We start from the raw sequence: 25,842 nt of genomic DNA, 5'->3' as shown, positions 1-25,842 counted from the left end.
CCGTGGCTGGGTTCTCAATATTCATCAGCCGCCTCAGCAGGGCAGAGGCAATTTCACAAATGGCCTCACTTTGCCTCTAAATCTTAAAAAATGGACCACAACACGGCCAGGACATACATCTCTCCCCCCCATCAGTGCCATGCCTGCGGCACACGCTGACCGGGGAAGCCCTCCTCCTCCTCCTCCTCGTGGGGGCCGGCCGGCCGAGCGGAGGCCTTTGGGACGGTGCAGTGGGACGGTAGGGACGGTACAGTGGGACGGTACAGTGGGACGGTACAGTGGGACGGTACAGTGGGACGGTACAGTGGGACGGTACAGTGGGACGGTGCAGTGGGATGGTACAGTGGGACGGTACAGTGGGACGGTACAGTGGGTTTGCGACGATTAGTTCGGTTGTCAGTCAAAAGATGGATTCTAGTGGCTTGAGAAAAAGGCTATTGTTCTCTAATACCTACTTCTATCAAGATCATCTACAAGTAGGGATGTCCGATATTATCGGCCTACCGATATTATCGGCCGATATTGGCATTAAAATGTGATATCAGAAAATATCGGTATCGGTTTAACACTTTGACTGCCATGAAACGTCTTTTCACGTCATTGCTGGCCATGCTCAAGTTGCCGGGGGACGCTGTACAGCGTCCTTATATCAATATTTCAAAAATCTGCGATCGGATTCATATGTCCCCTCCGCTGGCCTGAGATCCACCAGCAGGACCCACTGAGCTCTCTGGCGGTTCAGGAGCGCCATCTGGTGGCCGATCGGCGCAATCGCCAAACAGGATGTTGAATAGAGGTTGTCATGACGACCGTAGTACTTCCGGGCGCTCGCTATAGTTCATGGGACTCTGGCTCGTCACGCTACACGGTGATCGATTGGCAATAACTCGATAAACAACATGATTTGGACGTATATACCATTATACAAGCTGGAGATGGACCGGGTAAAAATATATCCCATAATGATACAATTTCTACTCGACGATGATCGCCCAACGGCGCGCGGAGACTGGGGTGAGTTTCAGCGTGTAACGTTACCGTCTTTGATACTAACTGCTATTATCAACATTTGACCCACATTAGATGATTGGTATAACGCTGCCCACGGAATTATAAACGCCCCCTCGCCCATCCGGTCAACATCAGATGACGTGTAGTAACTTCTAGAAGTACGTCTAGTTGGAATTTTTTATATCGCGCTGATTGCCATCAAACTGTATTTCATCATCAATATAATGCATTTGGGGTAGGGATGCTCGATATTGGCTTTTTTACCGATACCGATATTCCGATATTGTCCAACTCTTAATTTCCGATACCGATATCAACCGATATCAACCGATACCGATATATGCAGGGTTTCCCCCCCAAAAAAACGGAATAATTTCAGGTAACTAATAATTTCACTGTATGCAATATTGTTATTGTTTTTAATTTTTTTTAAACCGATACCGATATTTTCCGATATCACATTTTACTGCGGATATCGGCCGATAATATCGGTCGGCCGATAATATCGGACATCCCTAATTTGGGGCTATATATCACGTTCTGGAGAAAGCTGCAGAAAGAGATGAAAACATACTTATACATTAGACCATACTTTACTATGAATATGTGAATGAAAAAGTTTAACGTTGCTACACAATGAACAATACATATAGGACTTTGAATGGGCCCTAATAATGGCAATGTAGCAATAGAATTAAAAAAGTTATAGCCCTGCAAAGAAGGGGACTTTCTCCATAGACAAATAGCGCTGGCAATCTATGGTATATCATGAATTTAACCTTAGGCAACCAAAGTGTTAAAAACAAAAAAAAAATTAAAAAAAATTAAAAAATTTACATTTCTATAACCTTTATTTACCCAGGCAAGCAAGAACAAATTCTGATTTTATTTATTGTCAAAAGTATGCATAATGTTGTGTTAATTCCACAACAAGAGATATGTAATGTTAATTACCTGAAATTATTCAGTTTTTGGGGGGGGCACCCTGCATATATCGGTATCGGTTGATATCGGTTGATATCGGTATCGGAAATTAAGAGTTGGACAATATCGGTATATCGGTATCGGTAAAAAAGCCAATATCGAGCATCTCTATCTACAAGTGTAGTTGTGTGTTTTCATTGTTATTGCGATAGGGTCAGGATCCCACGTGGGGGTCACCTAATATGAAAATGAGGACCATAAAAAAAAAAGGCAAATGTAAAACCACTGTATGATATATGCTGTTATTTTGAAATGGAGTCTGAACAGCTGGATTAATTTCCCCCAAAGGAACTGTAGTTAAGCAGAGTGAAATGTGAGACTATTGGGGAGTCTTCTGTCTCAAGTTGAGATCACTTGCCAAAAAAACACGAGACATAATATTTCCTTACTTGCATATTCCATCTTCGGGATCCTCCAGGCCGAACCTCTCGTCGAAGGTGAGTTGGATCCTCATGTTGTCGCTGGTGGCCACTAGTCTCCACACCAGCACGGTACTCCTGGGATAGGTGTGTGGGAAGTCCGGACTGTGGATCATTCCCTCCCCTGAGACTGTGATGATCTTCTCATGCTGGGAATCTTGCACTCCTTAAAAGGGAAAGCAGACAGGGACACATTGTTATCCCTACTTCACATCAAATCAGAACCAGAAGTGGATCTCCATTCATTCGCCAGACATAATGAATGGAACTTATTGGGGACAGCACTGCAGAAATATATCAACGACTTACACAAGTTCCACAGTATGACCAACACACAATGGTACAATGACAACAGGACCCCACATACAGTACAGTACACAGGGACAGCAAGACAGACAATAGACTAAACTATACCTCCAGGCCAGGGTTGTGCTCGTTTTACTTTCAATTCAAGTAATTCTAAATATAAAATTTAACTGCAATACATTTGCCAATGGTAGAGCATTCATAACGGTAGAGCATTCATAACGGTAGAGCCTTCATAACGGTAGAGTCTACATAACGGTAGAGCATTCATAACGGTAGAGCATTCATAACGGCAGAGCCTTCATAACCGTAGAGCATTCATAACGGCAGAGCCTACATAACGGTAGAGCATTCATAACGGTAGAGCATTCATAACGGTAGAGCATTCATAACGGTAGAGCCTTCATAACGGTAGAGCATTCATAACGGTAGAGCATTCATAACGGTAGAGCCTTCATAACGGCAGAGCCGACATAACGGTAGAGCATTCGTAACGGCAGAGCCTACATAACGGTAGAGCATTCATAACGGCAGAGCCTACATAACGGTAGAGCCTTCATAACCGTAGAGCAATCATAACGGCAGAGCCTACATATCGGTAGAGCCTTCATAACGGTAGAGCATTCATAACGGTAGAGCATTCATAACGGTAGAGCCTTCATAACGGTAGAGCCTACATAACGGTAGAGCATTCATAACGGTAGAGCCTACATAACGGTAGAGCATTTATAACGGCAGAGCCTACATATCGGTAGAGCCTTCATAACGGTAGAGCCTTCATAACGGTAGAGCATTCATAACGGTAGAGCATTCATAACGGCAGAGCCTACATAACGGTAGAGCATTCATAACGGTAGAGCATTCATAACGGTAGAGCCTTCATAACGGTAGAGCCTACATAACGGTAGAGCATTCATAACGGCAGAGCCTACATAACGGTAGAGCATTCATAACGGTAGAGCCTACATAACGGTAGAGCCTACATAACGGTAGAGCATTCATAACGGTAGAGCATTCATAACGGTAGAGCCTACATACCGGTAGAGCATTCATAACGGTAGAGCATTCATAACGGTAGAACATTCATAACAGCAGAGCATTCATAATGGTAGAGCATTCATAACGGTAGAGCATTCATAACGGCAGAGCCTACATAACGGTAGAGCCTTCATAACGGTAGAGCATTCATAACGGTAGAACATTCATAACGGTAGAGCATTCATAATGGTAGAGCATTCATTCTCAGTTATTTCAATCACTCTCAAACCCCACTTCCTGAATTGATCTGGACTCTGACCTGTACATAACACTAGATACACATTTAGTAATACAGTATGTGCATGAATATTATGGCATGCTGCAGCTGTAGTATATAGATTGGCCAGCAGTAGGCTACAAGATGCATACTGTAGTGTGTAAATAAAGTGCCCTGTAAAGGAGATCAATGAAGGTACACATAATCAGGTGGTGTTCAGCTGTGTCCTCATTCCATAGTGAAAAGTAAAACCCAACTTATAGTGCTGTATTATGAGATGATAATGCGGGAGAGTGTACTTTGGATGGTTGTCCAAAATACCTTCACAGTCAAATTACCTTTCTTGGAAGAGAAAATTGCTAGAAGCTGCATAAACGTCGACGCGGCATTGAGGCAAGAGATATACTGAGTCGTGAGGAACATGAAACATATTTGGGAAGAGAAGGAATGCTCCACTTGGCGGGCCCGGGAAAGAATGTAGGGCTGCCCCCTGAAAGTTGACCATTCGAGTCATCGGTCAGAGAGATTGAGCCGTCGTTTTGTTTAAAAAATATATATTGTGGCAGATATCACCCCCCCTCTCATGGATATGTGAAGGACGGGAGATATTATTGCCATGGAAGGAGTAGAAACAATTAGGTAGCTGATTAGTACTGATAGAACACACCTGTGCATCATTAGTTCACCCACATCTCACGTGCACACACCCCAGACACACACACTACAAATACACTAGGTTAGTCATAGGTACGTTGAGTGGAGGTGAGGTTGGAGTTGTTGTATTGAGAGCGAGAGATTGTTATATTCAGAGTTTTGCGAGGTGAGAGGTAGTGAGAGGAGAGGTGAAGGCGAGAAGGTGTTCATTGTGTACTGGACCCTGGACTGGCTGAGAAACCCCCTTGTGTACTGACCCTGGACCGGACGACGACTCTGAGTATTGAACAATCCCTTCTTTTTGTACAAGAGCCTGTTTTGTGTTTTGACCATCCGACTGTATTACGACCATTCTCTTTGCCTATCGAACTGAATTCTGCCCATGATCAATAAATATTCGTATTGATTGATAATATTGCTCTTGTGTGGACATTCGAATTTGTTTGTTTTTGAACTGTGGCGAGTCTGAACACCACCAGCCTCGTCACAATATAGAGAGATAAATAAATGATAGAACATTTATTTGTGCATATCAGTGCCCAAAAAAGATTAAGATTAGATTAAACTTCACGTGAAAGAGAGGAAGAGCGCTCTAGAGGCAACACGACAATGTTACACGACAATGGCGGAGGATTTGGCAATCTTTCGGATTTAATCCCCACAGCAGTGAAAGCTTGGCTGGAGAGGAGCTCAGAGGATCAGTCCAGACCAGCGACAGTATGTTTGTGCATGACAGCTACATTGATCCGTCAAGATAGAAAATTGACGGATGTCCGTTGGTTTATTTTTTAAATTAGACCCTAACGTCAACGTTGTCTGTCCAACACAACAGACTAGACACAGCGGATCAATGTAGCCACATAACGTTAAAGATCAAAGCACTCTACAGATATTGAGTGTCATTATGTCAAATGTCTGGTGTCACCAGTCATACCGGTGTTGTCATGAGTTTATTACTCATAGGACATTTCACATCACTGCATAACATCTCATTATTCACAGGTCACTTTAAACACAAAAGAAAAGGTCACTTTAAAGAAAAGAAAAGAAAAACATAACTGTATGTTTTTGTATAGTATAGTTAGTATAGCTAGTATAGCATAGTTAGATATAGTATAACTGTATATTGTATAGTATATTGTATAGTAGTCTTCTTCCAACACGTGATTCCAGCAAATCCACACGCATGTTAATGCATATCGGCACAATTCATCAGCCATCGGTTGTCATAATGCAGTTGTCTTAACGGATTTAAATGCTCAAAATAAATGTCATATGACTCTGTTGCACTTGACTATGTTAATATATGCTAGCAGCCTAGCACTGAAATGCATGCCAATGTATTTAGCCAGAAAGTCTCATAAATAGCCTGGAAAATATATACAGTATATATATATATTTTTTTATAAAACAAATCGTCCAATTGTCATACTGGTAGAATGTGAGCCCGGACCGGGCCGGGAACAATTAATTACAAAATAGGTACAGTATCTGCTACTGGCTTCTTTACTCAATATTGATCACTAGATTGACTGATTGAAAAGTAATTCATGTTAGTCATAAAAGACAGAAAATGTGTCGTAATGAGGATTCATGGTTCGCTAACACAGCAAACAGATTTATTCTGATCAGTGTGATTATGCCATAGAGAGACTCACTGATCCACCCTGTACTGTTATGGATGGAAAGGGTTGGCTTGAACCACGGTTGCTACAGTATGTATCCCACAGTTCTCACAGGATTCCAGAATCGTGATTGGAGTCAATGGGAGTAAATGAGCCTGACACAGAAAATATGACATACAAATGACTAAATCCCTAAATCTGTTATGGATATTAGCCGGCTCGTTGACAAACTGGTTTGCTGCTATTCTGTTGATATTACAGGTTCAAAAACATCTCCAGCCACTTGATTTATCGCCTGCTGGAGTCAATTGCTGACGTAATCTCCTATAGCAGGCAATCCTACTTGTCACATTAATTTGTTTACATTGTGTAAAATCTACTATTATGATGCTGCCTTGACTTATTGCCTTGTACTCTGAGGCTTGAGGCAAGGGAGCAGTTGGAAAATGCTCCTTCTAATATGGAATGTGTTTTTCCACATTTTCAAAAGCCAAGGATCTCCTCTTCCCTTGTTTCATACCAGGGCCTGATCTAATAGGGCTGGGAGGTCTACTTGTTTCATACCAGGGCCTGATCTAATAGGGCTGGGAGGTCTACTTGTTTCATACCAGGGCCTGATCTAATAGGGCTGGGAGGTCTACCGAATAAAAAGGTATACTATCATGGATCCATGCAAGTATGGATTTTTACAATACCATCATCCGCTATATAGACATATCCTAAAGAATTATATACATACGGTACGGTATATATATATATTTTTTTTTACGTTTTATTAAAGGGTAAAAGAAAATAGACAACTTTGAACAAAATAGCACAATTACAATTGTATTACAAGATAAAGAGGTAAGCAAATATGTGATTCTTACTGGAAAACTAAATATTGTCGAATACCGTTATACCATCAAAATGAGAAAGAAAATACTGTGATATGCTTTGGTCATATTGCCCAGTTTTATGGTCTATCATATCTATCATATCATATCAAAACGATGACAGACTACAAAGGCACCTCCCTCAAACTGAACAGTGACATCTCCTTAGCAAATTATCTCAATACCTTCTATGCGAGGTTTGAGGCTGGGAATAACAACACCAGCCTACAAGCCACGGCAATGGGGGGGGGGGGGTCTGCTGATGGAGACTCAGTGTTCAGGGTAACAGAGCATGAGGTGGACCTTTAAAAAAGTTAATATCAGGAAGGCAGCAGGACCGGACGGCATCTTAAAAGTCTGTGCCGACCAACTGGTCCCAGTATTCACTGACATATTTAACCTGTCCTTAGAACAGGCTGTCATCCCCACCTGCCTGAAGAAGTCCACTATCATCCCTGTACCTAAAAAATCCAAGCCTGCTTGCCTCATCGACTACCGCCCTGTAGCTCTCACCTCCATAGCCATGAAGTGCTTTGAGAAGCTAGTAAAGGGCTACATCTGCTCCTCCCTCCCCATCAACCTGGACCCCCTGCAATTTGCATACCGCCCCAACAGGTCCACGGAGGACGCCATAGCCCATGTGCTGCACACAGCAGCATCACACCTGGACAAGAGGCAGGGGAACTATGTGAGAATGCTATTCATCGACTACAGCTCAGCATTCAATACCATAGTCCCCTCCAAACTCATAGCCAAGCTCAGGGACCTGGGCTTGAACTATGACCTCTGCCAGTGGGTCTTGGACTTCCTGACAGGCAGATCCCAGGTGGTGAGAGCAGGCAACTGCACCTCCTCATCCATCACCCTCAACATAGGGGCCCCCCAGGGCTGTGTTCTGAGTCCCCTCCTCTACTCCCTGTACACACATGACTGTGTGGCTCAGCGGAACAACAACACAATCATCAAATTTGCTGACAACACAGTAGTGTTGGGCCTGATCTCTGCAAACGACGAGAGGGCCTACCTGGAAGAGGTCAAGGTCCTGGCGGGATGGTGCCAGGAAAACAGCCTCTCCCTGAACGTCAGCAAAACAAAGGAGATGATTGTGGACTTTAGGAGGTCGGGGGTCAGGGACTACAGCCCCCTCAGCATCGACGGGGCACCGGTTGAGAGAGTGAACAGTTTTAAGTACCTCGGAGCCCACATATCCGAGGACTTGACATGGACCACACACATTGACAGTGTTGTGAAGAAGGCACGACTACGACTCTACGTCCTCAGGCGCCTAAGGAAGTTCCAAGTCAGTCAGAAGATCCTTAAGAACTTCTACTCATGTACAATAGAGAGCATCCTGACTGGCAATATCACCTCCTGGTTTGGGAATAGCACCGCACAAGACCAAAGCAGACTACAGAGAGTGGCACGTTCAGCCGAACGCACAATTGGAGGGGGGCTTCCCACCCTCCAGAACATTTACAACAAGCGGTGCAGGGGTAAGGCTAAGATAAACATCAAGGACTCCAGCCACCCAAACAACTGCCTCTTTGAACTGCTGCGGTCAGGCAAGCGATACCGGAGTCTCATGGCAAGCACAGAAGAAGCTTCTATCCCCAGGCCATCACGCTGCTCAACGAACAATAACACTATGCAACAACCATCAAATGCACACAGCACACACATCCACACGCACACACTCACTTTAAACAAACAACACACTGCAGCACCCACTCTCCACACTTTAGAACACCTAAACACACTTTATATTTATTTATTGGTAAAGGATTTGCACTACAACCCATACCTCAGTACACCTTACTGTAAATTGTACCTAAATTGTACCTCATCCCATGTCTGCTTTGCACTATATAGTATTGTATATTAGTATATTGCATAGTATAATGTATATTGTATGGTAACTCAGTTACTTCTATTCTGCATCGAACATTGTACATATGTATATACTGAACACTGTGACTTCTATTTTTACTTTTATTTTTACATGCTATACTATTTTATTTCATACTTATCTTGTCTAGCACAGTCTCTGGAGCGTAACAGTAAGAAGCATTTTGTATAAAAGTATTCTGTACTTCTGTATGACAACTATTAAAGAAACTTGAACTTGAACATACCCAATGTTATGCTTTCATTCATTGCAGTATATGAGTAAATTGGGACTGATGTCTGATAAATAATTAAACAGTGCTATTCAAAGCACCTGTATCCCTCCCATGGGCTTTGTCTTTGTGTGGACTTTACAACATTGAGCAATACACACACACACATACAGTACATGTGCACACACACACACACACATTTCCTCAAAGCTTTTGGAAGAAGCCTGTATCTCTCTCTCTCTCTCTCTCTCTCTCTCTCTCTCTCTCTCTCTCTCTCTCTCTCTCCCTCTCCCTCTCCCTCTCTCTCCCTCTCCCTCTCCCTCTCCCTCCCCCTCCCTCCCTCTTGGGTGTCAGCTGTGATGCTGCATCTCTTGTCTCCATAAACTGGAAGGACATTTGTTGGACACAGGGGGATCATTAAAGGGAGTGCGGCGTGGTGGGTTTTTAACAAGCTCCCCGTGTTGGTCAGTAACCCCACCCCTCCTGGCCAGGGGCTTTAAATCACACCCCCTGTCACTCATCACCCCTCTCTCCATCAGGCCCTGTCACCTCCAGGAAAAGCACTGCCAACAACCACTCTCCCATAATGCACTGCTGTCTCCCACCTGAGCCAACACCACTACTACTACTACTACTACTACTACTACTACTACTACTACTACTACTACTACTACTACTACTACTACTACTACTACTACTACTACTACTACCACTACTACCACTACTACTACTACTACTACTACTACTACTACTACTACTACTACTACTACTACTACTACTACTACTACTACTACCACTACTACCACTACTACTACTACTACTACTACTACTACTACTACTACTACTACTACTACTACTACTACTACTACTACTACTACTACTACTACTACTACTACTACTACTGTCTCCCACCTGAGCCAAGACCACTACTACTACTACTACTACTATCAAGACTACTACTATTACTACTAGGGGTGTAACGGTACACAAAAACCACGGTACGGTACGTACCTCAGTTTTGAAGTCAAGGTTCGGTACGGGTTTTCGGTACAGTGGGGGAAAGTTTGGCTTTCCATGTTCCACTCAGGGGTGATGTAGTGAGCAGTAACTAATTGTACTTGTAGGGCTGTCAACGAATATTCTATATTGAAATTAATAAAAATATTTAAAAATAATAATAATTATATTAGATTGTGAAAAAAACGTTGTTAGTGGTTAACATACCGTTGTATTCGTTTGGTACACTACACAGCGGTACGGTACGGTACGCACTGAAACGGTTCGGTACGGATACGTGTACCTTTACACCCATAATTACTACTACTGTATCCCACCTGAGCCAACACCACTACTACTACTGTACTTCAACAACAACAACAGCCTGGACATATCTAACCATGACTGCTGGTTTTATTTTTAATTTTAATGTAAATTTCATGTGTGAGAAAGGGTAGAGGTTTCTGAGTGTCTCAATGGTTCAGCCAGGCCTACAGTATTCCATAATGTAGCTCTGATGGTCATTTAGCTTGTCTCTGCCTCCCTCAAACCAAGCCAAAGCCATCAGAAGGTTAATCTCCTGCTGGAAGTCTGTTCGCTGGACGCGTGAACACTTAAGGTAACTAACTTGCGTTCAGCGTTTCTCTGATTGGCCACGACGCCCACGTGACCACGCGCTAGCACGCCCCCTTATCCACGCCTGCCGCTCTGTGTTACGCGTTGCAGCACGCGGCAGAGCGGCACTCGCGGAAATAGGCTGCTGCTTATTTAGCGTTTTTATTCATAACGTTATTTCGCGTGACAAAACAGCACAGCTGTCAGAAACTGCACATTGAGGGGGTTTGAATCACTGGAGGCTGCTGACTGATTAACTAGAAACGGTACATTGTAACGTTATATAACGCAACGTTATATAATGTTATTTCGCGTTTTTATTCATAACGTTATTTCGCGTGACAACACAGCACAGCTGTCAGAAACTGCACATGAATCACTGTACATCAGTGGAGGCTGCTGACCAAATTTTTAGGTGAAGCACAAATTATTATATTATATTATATATTAAATTATATTTTTTAAACATCCCCAACGCTGCAACGCCCCCCATTCCTCCCAGGTGTCAGGCTCCTCATTCGCTTCCATTCATTTTGGGGACCATGTTTAAATATCGGAGATGAACGTTATTTCGATTGATATGAATAGCTAGTTACGTTTATATAGCGAGATGATAAATTAATTAAACGTAAAAAAAAAAAAAAATTAAATTGAAGTGATTCGAACTTGTCACCAACTGACCAGCGGCTCCACAGCAAGCTGACGAACCAGTTGAGATAACCGCCGATGTTAAAACTGAGTGACGAATGTATAATTTACACTTGTGCCAATTGCCTACTTATTATTAAGCTAGGTATTGTGCAAGCGTTGCTTGATTAACCTGCGTGGTTATTATGTAGGGGGGATTACGAATGCATAATGCCGCGGCAACCTATTAATATTACCTATGCGACCTATGTGACACATTAAAGATGGCGGCTTTGTGTTTTTCTGGAGAGCGTTCTGAACGAGCGTATTCACGAAGGAGAGCGCCTCTGCCGCGCGTTCTGAACGAGCGTATTCGCGAAGGAGAGCGCCTCTGCCGCTCTGCCGCGGGGGCGTGCTAGCGCACGGTCACGTGGGCGTCGTGGCCAATCAGAGAAACGCTGAACGAAACGCTGAACGCAAGTTAGTTACCTTAGTGTTCACGCTCCCTGGGTACTCTCACATGATGCAATGTTGAATAGGATGCTAGGTTTGTTCCCTGGGCACTCTCACATGATGCCATGTTGAATAGGATGCTAGGTTTGTTCCCTGGAGACTCTCACATGATGCAATGTTGAATAGGATGCTAGGTTTGTACCCTGGAGACTCTCACATGATGCAATGTTGAATAGGATGCTAGGTTTGTTCCCTGGAGACTCTCACATGATGCAATGTTGAATAGGATGCTAGGTTTGTTCCCTGGACACTCTCACATGATGCCATGTTGAATTTTAATTGTGGATCCCCTATAGTCTACACCAAAGTGAGACTACTCTTCCTGGGGTCCAAACATAAAAAATACAAACACACAAAAAAAGTAAAAATAAAAATATAAAACCACAAACATTGAAGTACTCACAAGAAAACATCACAACGAACAAAACAGTGAATAAAAGCTCACTCAATATTCATAAGTTAGATATCACAATTCTCCAACCATAAAATACAAATTACAGTTAGTCCATAAGAACAAAACAGTTCAAAATCATTTATATGATTTTAACTCATAATATAGCATAACTTTTCTCAAGTCACCAATCACCTTTATATTTCCATACTAATTTTCATAATAAGTCAATGACCAAAATGTATCTCATTATTCATGAGCGCAATTTTAAACTGTTTTTTAAACATACATTTGTTCCTTACCATAGTTATATTTCTGGTTATTTTATTCCAATAGGCAACTGCTCGAATACATTACCGTCTTTTTCAGAGCATTTGTTTTTGGTAGAGGTAAAGTAAAGCACGAATCTAATGCTTGCCTTGTGCTATATCCATGTCTCATATTAGTTGGGTACAGTTGTGAGTGCAAACCCTCCGGTTTCCCAGTATTACAGATATTAAACAAAAAAGTTACCAGGCTACATGCCATCCTCTGTTCCACTGTCATCCAGGTCAGCGCGGCATGCATCACTCCAACACTACTCCTCACAGAGCAGCGCAGAGCGAGGCGTGCCGCCCTGTTCTGAGCTAACTGGAGTTTGTTCAGGTCAAGCCTAGAGGCGTTAGACCATATATTAGGACAGTAGTCCAGGCAGGATAAGACCAAAGATTGTAGTACAAGCTTTGCTGTACCATTAGTCAACAGATTTCTACACCTTCTGATCATTGAAGTACCACAGCCCATCTTAGCCACCATATTGCTAATGTGTTTCGACCAAGAAAGTGTTTCATCTATTACAACACCCAGCAGTTTTGCCTCACTGACCTGTTCAATATCAGCACAGTTCAGAACTAGATGTATATTTTGAGGCTATCATTATACTATTGGTTTTTGCAACATTTAACTTTAACTTATTTTCACTTACCCAGTTGGAAATTAGCACTATCTCATCTTGCAATAACCTATTAACAGACTCAGATTTTCCCGCCGCTACGTACACTGTAGTATCATCTGCATAGATCTCCATTGATGCATTATTAAGTACTAATGGTAAATCATTAACGAAGATGTCATACAATAAGGGACCCAGGCAACCCAGCCATGTTGAATAGGATGCTAGGTTTGTTCCCTGGACACTCTCACATGATGCCATGTTGAATAGGATGCTAGGTTTGTTCCCTGGAGACTCTCACATGATGCCATGTTGAATAGGATGCTAGGTTTGTTCCCTGGAGACTCTCACATGATGCCATGTTGAATAGGATGCTAGGTTTGTTCCCTGGTTCACACTCTCACTTGAATAGGATGCTCCAAGGACAGCACATCTGTGCAGAGGAACGGCCACTATCAGAGAAACCCTGTCAGAGCTGGATCCAGCAATCTCCTTTTGATCTCCTTTAATCCAGGTTTGCTATCAAGATCCAACTTGATGACAGACCGTCTGTTTCTATTTGGACCAATGATGCCAAGTATGAAGAAAAAAAATTCACAGATCACATTGGCGATGACACAGTTTTTTTTTTTTTATGTTAAAGATTACACCAGATCACTTTAATGTTTTCATTCAGGATTGGTGGCTCGCCAGGTAGGATCAGGCCGAGGACAGCACACAGGATGCAAAGAATCACAAAGAAGCATAATCCAAACGGCGGAGTTCTCGGTGAACATGTTCGTTCACACCCGCTTGGCTTCGAATGCAAACTGTGTCGACCCAAATAATGGCCACCTTGTTGGGGCAAAGCAGAGACGCTTTTGCAAGACGATTCTTGCACTCCTTGCAGATAGAGAGAATGGACATTTTGTGCAATATTGGCTTAGACAAAAGGCCCCTCCAGGCTGTGTTTCATGGTCATATGCTGCACCCCAGCTGCACCCCTTTTCGGAGGACAAAACTAAATGATCACACTCCAATAAAGACACCTGCCTTCTCCGTGTGCAGTCAAGTTTCCTTTGATGTCTTTAGAGGAATTATAGTTATTTTTTTTGGATTTAATCTGCATGGGGGCAAGTAGCGGCAGCACACCAGCGTTTGATTGACTGTTATTTCATAATAATTTGCTGGCTCAGGAAGCAACAAGCCCATAGCCTTCATGCTATTAGAGTCGGGCCTTCCATCACAATGACATGTTTTTAATTACATCCCCATTACAGTGGGCTCCAACATATAGACTCATAAAGTACATAATGATTAATGTGAAAAACGATGCGATCCATTCCACCTGTGACCCCAGACGTACTGTACAGCGCATGGAACAGCGAGCGTCCATATGGTTCTAATGGAAGCGGGCCCTGACAAAAAAAAAACATACTCGGCCAATTATAAATAGACACATGCTTTTGGGAGCCATTCTATTTCTTGGGAAAAATCTGTTAAATGCTGAATGGAATGCCTGTTTAGTAGGAGTGTAATTAAGGGGGGGGGGGTGAGAAAATCTGGCCTCACCAGTTCTGAGAAAGGGAGATGAATGAAAGAAGATATGCTCTGATGAAAAGGTATTCCCGGAGTCCTGGAAGGAATCATACTTAATCCAGCATATATCCTGTTTAATACTCAAGTATTCACATCAAGTAATTGCGACGGCTAGAGGAGCGGTCTGTTCGCCTTCCTCTTTGGCACAACGTCTTCGTGCAGGACAACAATGGGGAAATCCTATTTATTCTCCACAGTGTTTTTTATAAAAAAAAATTACTTGCATCAAAGCACTGACCATGCAGGCTCTGAAAACCTCCGGCTGATTAAAAGCAACAGCAAGGCCATAGAACAACCAACACACACACATCCTTGAAGCTCTACCATGTTTTGCGTCTGAACCTTTAAATTATTTTCTCATAAATAATACAACCTTTTCATATGCCATGCTCTTTTCAACCCCCCCCCCCCCCCTCTCTCTCTCTCTCTCTCTCTCTCTCCACTGTACTGTAATGCACTCACAGACACACACACACACACACACACACACACACACACACACACACACACACACACACACACACACACACACACACACACACACACACACACACACACACACACACACACACACACACACACACACACACACACACACACACACACACACACACACACACACACACACACACACACACACACACACACACACACACACACACACACGTGCGCTACTAGTGCGGCTCGGTTTCTGGGGGGTGAGACTCCCGACTTGCAAATGACCTCACTCTCCGGGTTAACCAATGTCATATAATGATCAGAGAGCCTATCCCCCCTGAGTGAATTACCTCAAACATGACTTTTCCTTGACCTACTTTTTTCCTCTAACCGACTAGTAGGGGAGGAAGCGGGTCTGAATCAACAGGGGCCTATACAGTGCCACCATTGTGCTTTGTTCACATGTTCCTGGGTAAACCATTCATGCTGCTAAACATTAACCTCTCCGGTGCCAAAATAGTACCGTGAGGTGGGGGGGGTTAGGGACGCACATGGACGGACGGAGACATACACACAAGATCACGTTAGCTAAGTGTACACACGTGTGCGGTGAGTGCAGGCATGACAACAGGGATGAAGGTAGACTGCCAGTAGAATTCCCGGCCAAGTGTGTGAATTCGTACAGTTACACGAATCCCTGACACGCCCCAAGATACGTTTGCGCAAATGCACACAGATGTATGCGCTCACACGCGGGTGCATGAATGAATGCATGAATGAGTGCATGAATGAATGCACGTGTCAGGGTAATAAACAAGCATGCGAACGGACTGGAAATAGCAGATTGCAGGAGGGCCCCTCCGCACGATGGACTCTGTATAACTAAAGAGTTACTAAAAATCCATACCGTATCATTATTACAGATCCCATTACAGCGGTCCGTGAAGGCTTCGGAATGTATCTGATGACATTATTTGATGTGTTTGACAGCTTTGGCTCCATTGAACAGGACCAGAGGTATGTGGGTGCCGGGCCGCAGCCCCTGACGAGGCAATAAGAATGTCTGGCCGGGCTGCTTTAAATATGAGGTCACTCCGGGTTCCCCGAGAGGTCACAGTCATTACTTTCCCGCTTGAATCGGGGGGCCCTTACAAAAGGTAAATTATACGGAATTGCTATGAATTGCCGTGCTGTAAAAGGGCCATATGAAAATGGGTATGGATTGCATTGCCATGGGGGTGATATACCTAAGTCGGCCAAATTTTGATTTTCACACATTACGGGGGAGAACTCTATTCCAGAACCACGCTGTTCCCCGAGCTGCCTCATGCATCAAGCTTAACTAGTCACGACAGCCACCCCCCCCTCGAATAAATGACCCCCGAGCCACGGTGATACTAAATCCCAATTGTTTTTCATTTCAATCCCGTTACCCGCTGATCAAAAAGGAATACAGGCCCCTGAGCGACAGTGCCGCGGGCCACGTGGTCAGGTGAGGAAGCCGTGCTCAACAATGAATTCCTTTTCTTCCTCCTGCATGCTCTTAGCCCAATGCGATCGCTCTCACATCTGCTGCTTATTAGGCCTCTGCAGTGTGGTTACTACAGGTGCAGTAAATTCCAAGGCCTGCTTAGGATATTTATTGCCTTTAGGTTTACAGTCGGTCAGGCAAAAAAAGACTGAAACACGCCATGGGAATCTCTCATGCCATTAAAAAATAATTTGGCTTCCTGGGACCGTTGCCTTGTGTAGCGGTTCAGTCTGCCAGGCATATGCTCCTGTGTGAGGCTAAACATGACGCGTGACGGCTTTGACACCTGAGATACCCCGTGAAGGCCACTGATAGGAGGATGCTGGAGCTGCTGTAGACGATAGGCACAGTGGAGGTTGATGAAGGGAGACAGTTCTGTTTGTAAGTTTGTGTGTGTACAGTAAGCATGTCCAAAGATGTGTGTGTGTGAGAGAGAGAGAGTGTTTGTCGGTATAGTAAGCATGTCCAATAATGTGTGTGAGCCTATATGTGTGTGTGTGTGTATTGTAAGCATGTCCAATAATGTGTGTAGGCATATGTATGTGTGTGTGTGTGTGTGTGTGTGTGTGTGTGTGTGTGTGTGTGTGTGTGTGTGTGTGTGTGTGTGTGTGTGTGTGTGTGTGTGTGTGTGTGTGTGTGTGTGTGTGTGTGTGTGTGTGTGTGTGTGTGTGTGTGTGTATATCTTGTATACTATGGTGCTGATCGCTCATAGCCGGCCAGAGCAACGACAAGTACAGTATTTTTTGGGAATGAATTTCCATCATTGTCCATTGACAAACATACAGTTGCGTAGAAAGTCATGGTGCACCTTTTTAACGCAAGATTTGGATCAACCAATCACGTGTTCTTGGCATACGTTCAAATGTTTGATGTGTGACTTATTTAGCCGTTCACCGTTTCTGTTTGCTCCTCTGTTTATGTGTAACCGCTCCCACCAAGAAGCATTAGACATGCTGTGAAAATGGCAGAGGGAACTAACATCCCTGCCTTGTATCTGTCAAGAAAGCATTTTGGATGTCTGAAAAATGTCAAGGAGGTTGTTGAAGACCTCCAAGTTGCAAATCCTGTCGAGAACCTACTTTCTGCTGCTGTCTGTTTCAGTGTTGCCAGATGGGAAATGGGGAATTATCGACCCAGAGGCTTAAAACTATCGTTTTTTGAGGGAAACTATCGTTTGCCAGTCATAACCAATAGAACAAATAAGCGTACAGAGGGCTTAATTATTGTACATCTGGCAACACTGGTCTGTCCTGCAGCCTGTGAAATTTTTTTGACAAGGAAGATACAGATTGTATCCCTTATTATATCCCTTCCCCCCATAGCACCCTGCCTTATTCAAATGAATGTTCATTGTTGTTGTCCATTGCAATAAGTAGTCATTAGCGGGCGATACTACCTTAAGTGTGTGTGTGTATGTGTGTGTGTGTGCGTGTGTGTTTGTGTGTGTGTGTATGTGTGTACAGACATGTATGTGGGTCATTGACGGATAAGACTTTTCAATAGGCCAATTTTAAAATACAAAAAATAAGGATATATTTGGCCATTTTTCAAACATTTGGAATGTAGTGTAAAAAATTAAAGGGCACACAAGCCTGTCTTTCTTAAGATGTATATTTAATTACTGATACCTGTTAAAATAGGTATCAGTAATTAAATATACATCTTAAGAAAGACAGGCTTGTGTGCCCTTTAATTTTTTGTAAACCATGATTTCACAAGTTTATTCTATAATGGCAGTGTCTCCCTCGTAATGCAGTTACAATACCCATATATGCTCTAAAACCCATACAACTGATTTAAAATGTACTAGGGATGGGCGTGTAATCGATTACTCGTAGCTATGAGAAAAATCGATCTTAAATTATTACACATTTTACATATTTGTTTCACATGTATGTGTAAGATTATAACTGTTTGTTGGTTTCCTTAAACATATACGCGAATGAACAAAATTAAGTTTAAAAAAATTTATAATACAAAAATAAATATTATTATATATATTTTTTTATTTTTTATTTTTATTTATTTACGAGTAATACACGATCACTCGAGTATAGCATGCGATCAATCTATCTGGATTTTTCTTTAAAATGCCCATCCCTAGTATGTACTGACTGTATATATGTATACAGTAACCCTTTCCACTGTAGTAAGTGTTCTGACAGTTTTTAGGCAAGTCAACTTTCCAAAGTGAGGTTTGTTCTTGAAAACAGGCAAATAGTGATAAGAAACCAGCCAGGATGCTAGTATCAACGCCAAGATCAATGACAGTTTGAGTGACAGTGTGTGGACCAACCCCCCCCCCGGCCCTGACTTATCTCAATTCATTACCGGCTAACCAGAGCCAGGAAAACAGCAGTGAGCTCCAGGGATCGCCCGCCCTCAAGAAGACTGAGAACTGGGGAAAGCCTCAATAGTAACAGCTCTCTCAGATGTGATGCGGAAGTGGAAGGCTTCAATTATTTCCTGTTCCTGCTTATTGCAGGCATGTTTTGCACAGAGAGAGAGAGAGAGAGAGAGAGAGAGAGAGAGAGAGAGAGAGAGAGAGAGAGAGAGAGAGAGAGAGAGATAGCTTACTCAGAAGTAATTGGAAATTACAGCCTTCAATCATTTTCTCTTCTTGCTTATTGCTTGTCTTGCAGAGAGTGAGAGCATTGAGTGAGAGTGGTAGGAAGGGAGAAAGAGAGATAGAGAGAGAGAGAGAGAGAGAGAGAGAGAGAGAGAGAGAGAGAGAGAGAGAGAGAGAGAGAGAGAGAGAGAGAGAGAGAGAGAGAGAGAGAGAGAGAGAGAGAGAGAGAGAGAGAGAAAGATTAAATTACTGCACTACCAACAATTATGTTTCTTAATACCTGTTCCTCAATTTCTTTTTTTTCTTCTTTTCTTTAATAAATAATTTTCTTTATTTAGTATTTTCCAATTCCTGGTGCAAGGAATATAATTCTTGATGAAAATCTTTATGCAAGAATTCGTTTCTTGTTCAATAATTTGTGAAACAAGAGCTGATATTTCCTCTGCGGTGGCAGGCGAGTGCTTAGACCTCTACCTCCATTTCATTCTGCTTTTCAAAGCACCTGCCATCATGATAATGTGTCTCAGTCACACTCCATAGAGCAGCGGTTCTCAACCTGGGGATCGAGAGATGTTTTTGAAGGGTCACAAAAAGATAAATACATATAAAGAATAAATAAAGAATAAATACGTTGGCCTAAATGTTGTTTTTCTGTGAAATAATGACTATTTTAAGTCTCTATAGACCTCAAAATGACCTATCCTGTAAAACAGGCTGAAAACGTTAAAATCATTCTTTGGTGTCAAAGTTGACAATTCTGTCTATGCTTAACCATGTTGGGGGGTGCGGTGGGGTGGGGTCACTGGGGTGGGGTCACATCAGTAGGCGGCACCCTTCCAGTCGCTGGGGGTCACAAACCCAGCAGGTTGAGAGAACCAACCAGAGCCTTAGGGGACGTGCTCCTCTCTCTCTCTCTCTAGGCATCTGTCCATCTGTTCGCACATCCTGCTGAAGCAGGGCAAAACATCTGCACATGATATCAGATGTCTCAACCTGACATCACACAACCTGAGAGAGTGGGCGTGGGGGGCTGTGAGTGTGCATTCGTGTGTGTGTGTGCGTGCGTGCGTGCGTGCGTGCGTGCGTGCGTGCGTGCGTGCGTGCGTGCGTGTGTTGAGAGTGAAAGTGGGAGACGGCTGCTGGTATTTCTTAGGTTTGTACAGTGATGCCACAGATTACTTGTAAAAATTATCTGATTACTGATTACTCCTTTAAAAAGTTGTCTAGTTACTTTACTGATTACTTGATTAAAGTAACTAGGTTACGAAGTCGTCGTCGTACCCCCTGCTGCTGCCACAACATAAGAATGACAACAGTTTTTTTTTAAATAATGCTTTATTGAAAGTGCATAATGTCATAAATCATGATTGGCTGCTCAGACAGGTCATCATGAGACATCATCAGCCATCAGGCCATACTCCGGTCTAGCTGACTGTACCCCTGGCTCTCAGCATTATGAGATGGTAACTAAATAGTAACTCACAGCCACTTGGAAAAGTAACTGTAATCAGATTACTGGCTTGTAAAAAGTAACAGGTTAGATTACTATTTACTGAAAAAAGTAATCAGATTACAGTAACTAGTTACTTAGTAACTAGTTACTGGCATCACTGGTTGAGAGTGAAAGTGGGAGACGGCTGCTGGTATTTCTCAGGTTTGGACTCCAGGGGCTCTTGAGAGCGACTTCCCTCTTCTTTGTTCTTTGTCCCTCAACTCCCTCTTCCCTCTGAGTGTCAGTCAGCCGAGCGGCTCCTCAGCCGTGATGATGAATTGACGTAAAAACCGCTGAGTAAACCTAAATATAACACGGCATTGCCTGGGAGGATAATGATGGATGGACTGTACAGTAGGGCATCGTTATGGATCGCTAATAGGACATTAATATTCACACTGACATTTTAGACAACAACACCCAATCATGTGACTCCAGTGGGTATAGTTGTCCACGTCCCCGCTGCTTGGTGCATTGCATGTTGTTTTGCTAGTTAAATGGTCTGATGTTAAATTATAAACACACATATATATATATATATATATATATATATATATATATATATATATATATATATATATATATATATATATATATATATATATATATATATATATATATATTATTTGCATTCTAATTGCATTTCTAATACCCTGCAGGAAAGATTTACTGTAGGCCCAGATTGCTTTAGGTGTGATTAGTATGGATAAATTATGTAACACTTTGGTTCACAGTTGCTTAAAAGTAATTAAAATCTAAAACCATTGCCTCCATTTATTTGTTATTTTCTTAGTTATGATTAACATAATAAACCAGATGGAGAATTTGTTCAATATTCGAAACCGCTAAATGCAGCGCTAATCTTGTATATTGAAGAAAAGATTGCTAGATGTGTTCAGATTTTCTAGCGACTAAGATTTGCAAGGCTTATTATGTGAGCGAGTGCAAGTGCAGCAAGCAGTGTGAGTGCAGCAGTGTGAGTGCAGCAGTGTGAGTGCAGCAGTGTGAGTGCAGCAGTGCGAGTGCAGCAGTGTGAGTGAGCAAGACACGTGCAGCAGTGTGAGTGGAGCAGTGTGAGTGCAGCAGTGTGAGTGCAGCAATGCAAGTGAGCAAGACACGTGCAGCAGTGCAAGTGGAGCAGTGCAAGTGGAGCAAGGCAAGTGCAGCAGTGTCAGTGCAGAATGTGAGAATGAGACACGCCAAGGCTAAATTGATGTCTTTCGGCACTTTGGACCATGCCGGTTCCAGTAACTAAATCGCATCACTACACAAGGGTTTTCCTCGGGTTACAAATGCCACCCGTCCCTCAACGTTCCAGCCAGGCCTCTAATTAGTGCCACCACTAAAAAAATAGAAAGGTATTGTGTGTCATCTCTGGTGACAGGGAATACTCCTTTCACTATGTGATTCTATTTCTGTTCAGGCAGTGTTGACTGTTTGGTATTCGGACCCATCACCTCGGAGCCCAGACCTAGACACGATGACATCAACCTTGGCCTAAATACGTACATCAGATCTATTCGGTGGAACGGGCTGATGTTTTTATGGCTTGTAAGGAGTTTGCGATCATTTGTCTGACTTAAAAAGGTGCGAAAATAGCAGCACGCACCAATATCGTCGCAGAACGCAGCCACCACAGCAAAACGAGACAGGGCTGGCCTGAGCGCTACGAAGAAACACGTTTTTCCATTTCAAATTGAAACCATCCCGTGCCTCCATTGTTGTGGGTGGCCCCCCACTTCGACCCTCATTTCCCCGTCGACTGTCAAAAGTTGATTCAATATCAAACTTAATTCTCGTCTTATGGGCGACATGATAGTTTAACAAAGAATAAAGGTCTGGAGACGTGTCTCGCAAACACTGGAAGACAGGCCTAACCTCTCTGTCTGGCCAGACACCAGGCGCTGACAGACAAACCATGTCTTTTTTTCTGTGTTTTTATTCTCTCCACAGCTGTGCGGTCTTATAGTGGATGGCAGCTCTGGGGCCCTTTGTAGTCACATCTGTGGGTCGGACAGCTGGATGTTTGGAGTAAATTACAGTTCTATCGGGGCAGGCCAGATTGGAAAACAGCTCGCTTTTCCAGATCTTTGATACCATCTACTATTAAGGCTGAGTAGAGATCCAGATTTTGGACGGAAGATCCACTGAGGATTGATAGCCCTATCCTAGTCCACTTTGTGGCTCCCTGGCTGGCTCAGAGACAAATCCACTCAGTGCACGACGAACAGCTTGGAATAGCTCCATAATGTGTTTGGTTTAGTTAATGGTTTTAACTAATGTTTTCTAGATTAGTCTGGGACCGCACAAATCTGTGCCGGTCTCCGAGCGCCACGCGGTGTAGCTCGTGTTGCAACTTGGATAATGACCACGTTCACACTCTCAGTGAGCTTGGACTTGACACGTAATGGACCTGTCTCAAACCCTGCCCCTTTTCTTGATCCTCCAATCACAACTGTCGCTTACCTCGGACAAACTTGGTTTGTCCGAGGTAAGCGACAGTTGTGATTGGAGGATCAAGAAAAGAGGGCAGGGTTTGAGACAGGTCCATTCCTTCCGCAGACCCATTACTGTAATCTTAGTTTAGAATTGAAGGGGGAAGTCTGGATAGTGTAGAGGTCTAAGCGCTCGCCTACCACCGCAGAGACCCGGGTTCAATTCCCAACCGCGGTACTTCCGACTCAATCAGATGTGGGACACCGGTAGGGGTATGAGTCCTGGGGGGGTTGCAATAGCGACTCCTACTGGTCGGTCGGCATGCGCGTTACGCTCTCCCAGTAAAACTCCTAGCTGTCTGGTGAAAAAGAAAAAGTGGCTGGTGACTCCACATGTATCGGAGGAGACGTGTGGTAGTCTATACCCTCCCCAGACCGACAGAGGAGACTTGTGATAGTCTACACCCTCCCCAGACCGACAGAGGAGACATGTGGTAGTCTACACCCTCCCCAGACCGACAGAGGAGACATGTGGTAGTCTATACCCTCCCCAGACCGACAGAGGAGACATGTGATAGTCTACACCCTCCCCAGACCGACAATAGGGTAGCACAATGACCAAGAAAGGGAATTGGCAGGACGACAAAAATAGAAAAAAATAAACATTTAAAGCGAACCTGTCTCACCAATGGCAGCACTTATTGTATTTGTGTACGTTCTGCCCTTTGAAATGTAAAACTGTTCAAAAACAATAGCCTATAAGTAAAAAGATATATATAATAATAATATGTAAAATAAACAAGAGAGCCTGTGATTAATTTCACAAGCTGCAAAAAATAAAAATACAGAGCTAGCAAGCAACCGTTTAATAAGCTTGGAGCTACGCAAGCCAATCTGGGCTAAGCTTTCAAAGGTCTGATGTGATTCTCAGCTGCAGCAAATTGAATGATTAATCCGAGGCGGCGAAGGGGGGTAGACAAGAACGCAGGAACAAGAAGGCAGCAATTAGAGAATCAAATGTTGTGGCTCTCCGCTTTCCCTTTTTAGAGATTTTCTTCCTAGATACAGATCTGTTTCTTTAAGAGGGTTCCCTAATTACTGGCCCACCCCGTCAAGCTCCTATAACCTCTCCGTCCAGCTGTCTAGAGAGGCGGAACAGGGGGATCGAGTGGCCTGAGACAAGCCCGGGGCAATGAAAGTCAGTCAGTCGGCTGCTTTCCACCATCCTTGCCAAAAAAACAAATCCAGACCCTACAGACTACAGATGACGGTGTCTCTGCGTCCGTCCCATCACAGCGGCTTGCCACAGGGCAGGCTTTGCTCCAAGCGTGTTGGTGCCTGGTCCTGCGAGGTTGACACAAGCAGTAATTTGAGGATTCGAAAATGGGGAAATGTATGTTTCTGAGGGGAAACCGCAGGTGAGGACGGTGACTTGGTGTCGGCAGGTTAATTACTATAAGAAAGCCTTTTACAACATAACATAAACTGCAAAGTATTGACAGTGAAACTGCTCTCCGTGGTTCCAGAGTCTAAATGATTTGCTGACTACTCTGGCAGGAGTATTTTGAGGAAAGTACAATATACATAAAATGTTGAGACACCACTCTGCAATTATCAGGTTTGACAGGGCAGCAAAACATTTTCATGAAAAGATAACCAAATAATATGGTACCCATTATGGGAATTGTATCCTACTCTAGGCAACAGACTTTTGGGGGTATTCTTACCAATATCATAAGACAAGCAAACCACCCAGTTACAGTTCTATAACATGAAACGTTTGATCCAGTCAGTTTTCTACTTTACACCTCGTCAAGTCATCAGCCCCTTTTTTTTGTGCGAAGTAAACTTTTATGAAGTTATTAAAACCAGTGACCTTTGCCCTTTCAGCCACTTTTTCCCACCAGCAACCAACGTACATTTGGTACATAATTAACAACACCTTACAACTGGTGAGGACTGAAGCGAGTGTGTTCAACTGAGTCAATGTCTTCTTTCTTTTTACCTTGTTTGGAGGGAATGGGCCTATTAACCCTTTAACTACCACACGACAGAAGGTTAACCTTTCACTACCACACTACAGACGGTTAACCGTCTGTAGTGTGGTAGTGAAAGGGTTAAACTTCTGTCGTGTGGCAGTGAAAACGTCTGTATTGTCACAGTGAAATGGTTAACCATTGGCAGTGCGGCAGTGAAAGGGTTAACGGCGGTGGGCGGACGAGCGCTAAACACCCAGCGTTCAGTTTCATTTCCTAACTGCCTGCACAGGTCATTAAGCTCCTGACTGTCCCTCCCAGCCCCTCTTCACTTAGCACCGACTGCTCATAAAACAGCCAGTCAATCACGTGTGTGTGGTTTGTTTCCCTCCCAACAGCCTTTAAGGTTTTAAGACAAAACCTTTATCTAGGAAGATAATAGAGAAATGGAACTATAGCACCAGCCACGGAAATATCTGATGTTATCTAATGTGTATTAAGCTG

General features: G+C 43.3%; 1 protein-coding gene across 2 annotated transcripts in view; it reads right to left on the bottom strand.

Moving 5' to 3' along the window:
• The window catches only part of pdgfc (platelet derived growth factor c), a 66,675-nt gene that overhangs the window by 28,713 nt on the left and 12,120 nt on the right, over positions 1–25,842 (bottom strand). For both annotated transcript variants that reach the window (XM_084331903.1, XM_084331904.1), the window contains exon 2: positions 2,385–2,580. In XM_084331903.1, coding sequence (XP_084188029.1) covers positions 2,385–2,580 — 196 coding nt within the window. The remainder of the gene's footprint in view (positions 1–2,384; positions 2,581–25,842) is intronic.

Source organism: Notolepis coatsorum (assembly GCF_963971535.1).
Source record: "Notolepis coatsorum genome assembly, chromosome: 16".
Lineage (NCBI taxonomy): Eukaryota > Metazoa > Chordata > Actinopteri > Aulopiformes > Paralepididae > Notolepis > Notolepis coatsorum.
This window is presented reverse-complemented; position numbering and strand designations above follow the sequence as displayed.